This window comes from Triticum dicoccoides, chromosome 2B (genome assembly GCF_002162155.2).
Source record: "Triticum dicoccoides isolate Atlit2015 ecotype Zavitan chromosome 2B, WEW_v2.0, whole genome shotgun sequence".
Lineage (NCBI taxonomy): Eukaryota > Viridiplantae > Streptophyta > Magnoliopsida > Poales > Poaceae > Triticum > Triticum dicoccoides.
Genome location: NC_041383.1, coordinates 150,782,395 through 150,784,867, shown reverse-complemented (window position 1 = coordinate 150,784,867; position 2,473 = coordinate 150,782,395). Strand labels below are relative to the sequence as shown.

General features: G+C 35.5%; 1 protein-coding gene across 1 annotated transcript in view; it reads left to right on the top strand.

Moving 5' to 3' along the window:
• The window catches only part of LOC119367414 (GDSL esterase/lipase At1g28600-like), a 2,414-nt gene extending 1,650 nt beyond the window's left edge, over positions 1-764 (top strand). The window contains exons 4-5 of the mRNA XM_037632932.1: positions 33-282; positions 390-764. Of these exons, the coding sequence (XP_037488829.1) occupies positions 33-282; positions 390-619 (480 nt within the window). The 3' untranslated portion in view covers positions 620-764. The remainder of the gene's footprint in view (positions 1-32; positions 283-389) is intronic.
• Positions 765-2,473: the final 1,709 nt, after the last annotated feature.

Here is a 2,473-nt window from a genome sequence, read left to right as displayed (position 1 = left end):
TATAAACCAAGATTTTGACAATCATCTTCAAGTACATCGTTGTGGCAGACATCTTCCCGATTGGCTGCCTACCAGGAGCGCTCACAAACCTTGCTAGCCCAAACAAGGTGGAGTATGATCGGCACGGATGCCTGAAGAGAGTGAATAGATTGGCCCGCTACCACAACTCTCTCCTCCGTCAAAAGATCAAGATGCTCCGGTACAAGTACCCACATACTAAGATCATTGCCGCCGAATACTACAAACCCTTCCTTGCATTTCTAGATATGCCGGGACATTTCGGTAAGCTGGTCATTTATGATAAATTTAGGTGTTCTAGAGTTCAAAATTAAAGTAGCACCACGAGAGCAAATATTTTGACCTTGTAATCTCCTCATGGCATCTTGCAGGACTGAATAGCAGCACAACCCTCCTCACCTGTTGTGGTGCAGGAGGCCCTCCGTATAACTACGACTTCAACGCAGGGTGCGGCCTGCCGGGTGTGAACGCGTGTGCAGATCCATCTCAGGCGCTTCAGTGGGATGGTTTCCACCTCACGGAATCCGCCTACAGGGCCGTTGCTAATGGATGGCTCCATGGCCCATATGCGGATGCACCGATATTGCACATTGCACGCTAGTACACCCATAGTGTGTTTCTTATTGGCCTAAAACGGCATGTGTACTAGAGTTAAAAATTCAGATCCGCGGGCATGCGTAAATTTCTGTCTATGTATGTATCTAGCTTGAAGCAATCATCCATTTAACTAAACTAGCAGGGAAATCTGTGTGTTTGTGTGGTTAAACTTAATACATATTTTTCTACATGTTCTTTCTATTTTTCCCGCACTCACTAATATAAAATTTCAACAACATTATTTTCTAAACGAATATGCACACATAAAATTATATAGAATATAATAATGGTGAAAATAAGTAGTGACAAATATAAGTATATTATTTTGACTTAAAACAACATAAACTTTATATATTAAGAAAATCTCTCTCTCTCTCACTCTCTCTCTCTCTCTCTCTCCCCGTTTTTGAAAACAGAACCTATAGATTTTGTGTAAAGTCAAATGGTGCAAAGTTTGACCAAGTTTATAGAAAAACTATCAATAAATATGATACCAGGTTGATATAATGAGAAACATATAAAATATATATTTAGTACTCCCTCTGTCCCGTAATTTAAAGACAAGATTTTCTATCAATAAATACGATACCAAGTTAATAGTTCGCATTGCTTTTCATGAAAGCCAAACTTTACAAACCTTTACCAAGTTTAAAGACAAGGTTTTCTATATCTAAAATACCAAACATATATAATTTAGAAATATATTTCATGATGAATCTAATGGTAGTAATTTGGTATTCTAGATGTTGTTAAATATTTATTTAACTTTGATCAAAGTTTACAAGGTTTGATTTTAAGAAAAATAAAATCTAATGCACACTATGTGTTGAGACGGAGAGAGTATTTTAGTTGTTGGAGGTTTTTTCTACAAACATGGTCAAACTATGCACTGGTTGATTTTAAAAAATAACAGGCCTCCTTTTCAAGATGGACGGAGAATCTCACTTGCCCGTCACCAAGTCACATGATTTAAGAGTAGATAGTCAGTCATCATCTGGGTTCAGGACTTCAGATCCATTTGAATTTAAACTAGTAGATCACCAGGGAATCTCCTTTGTATTGAATAGAAAGAGAATGTTCCCTCAAAAAAAGAATAGAAAGAAAAGGTGATTATCAAATAATCATACTTATACTATTTGATTAAGTAAAATTATTATTCAGTTGTCGGTTATAACTACCAATTTTTTTGCTTGTAGTACACCTATACAATATTATATTTATGTATATAATTGCAACACAAATATAATAGTAGGAAAATCCCTGTATTTTTTGATACATTTCTAGTCAAAACTTTAAAACTCTGACTACATGCTTAACCATGTACCTTATATTTCAAGATCAAGTGACTTAGTTTTTAAAAATATATTTTTCATTTATTCGGTTCATACAAATTACATATATTTCTTTTGATAATTTGCCTTATTTCCATATGACATGAATACGATGGCTTTTGTTGATTAGTTGATGATATCAGCAGTGATGCCACTGCATGCGTATGATACGGCGATTGACTTTTGTGAGCTGCTCATTCTTATTCTAATACAACAAACCTGATGGCAAACATGTAAGGATCTTTTACACGTCTGGTTGTACGTTAGAACTAGGAGCCACTAGATAATTAGTGCAGGAGATTATTTAGCCTAATTTGTCTGAATGTTGTAGCTTCTTGTTTTAGTACTAGCGGCAAAGAAGTGTGGCGCACGCGCGCCAATGACTGATTCCGTCTGTTATTTGCCAAAATAAGCAGGAAAACAACATGTATTATGTGAGAAAATAAAATAAAAAGAAGAACACATCAAGATTTAACAAATTAAGTAAACCGGCTGGCCTATTAATATATTTTTCATAAGCACATATC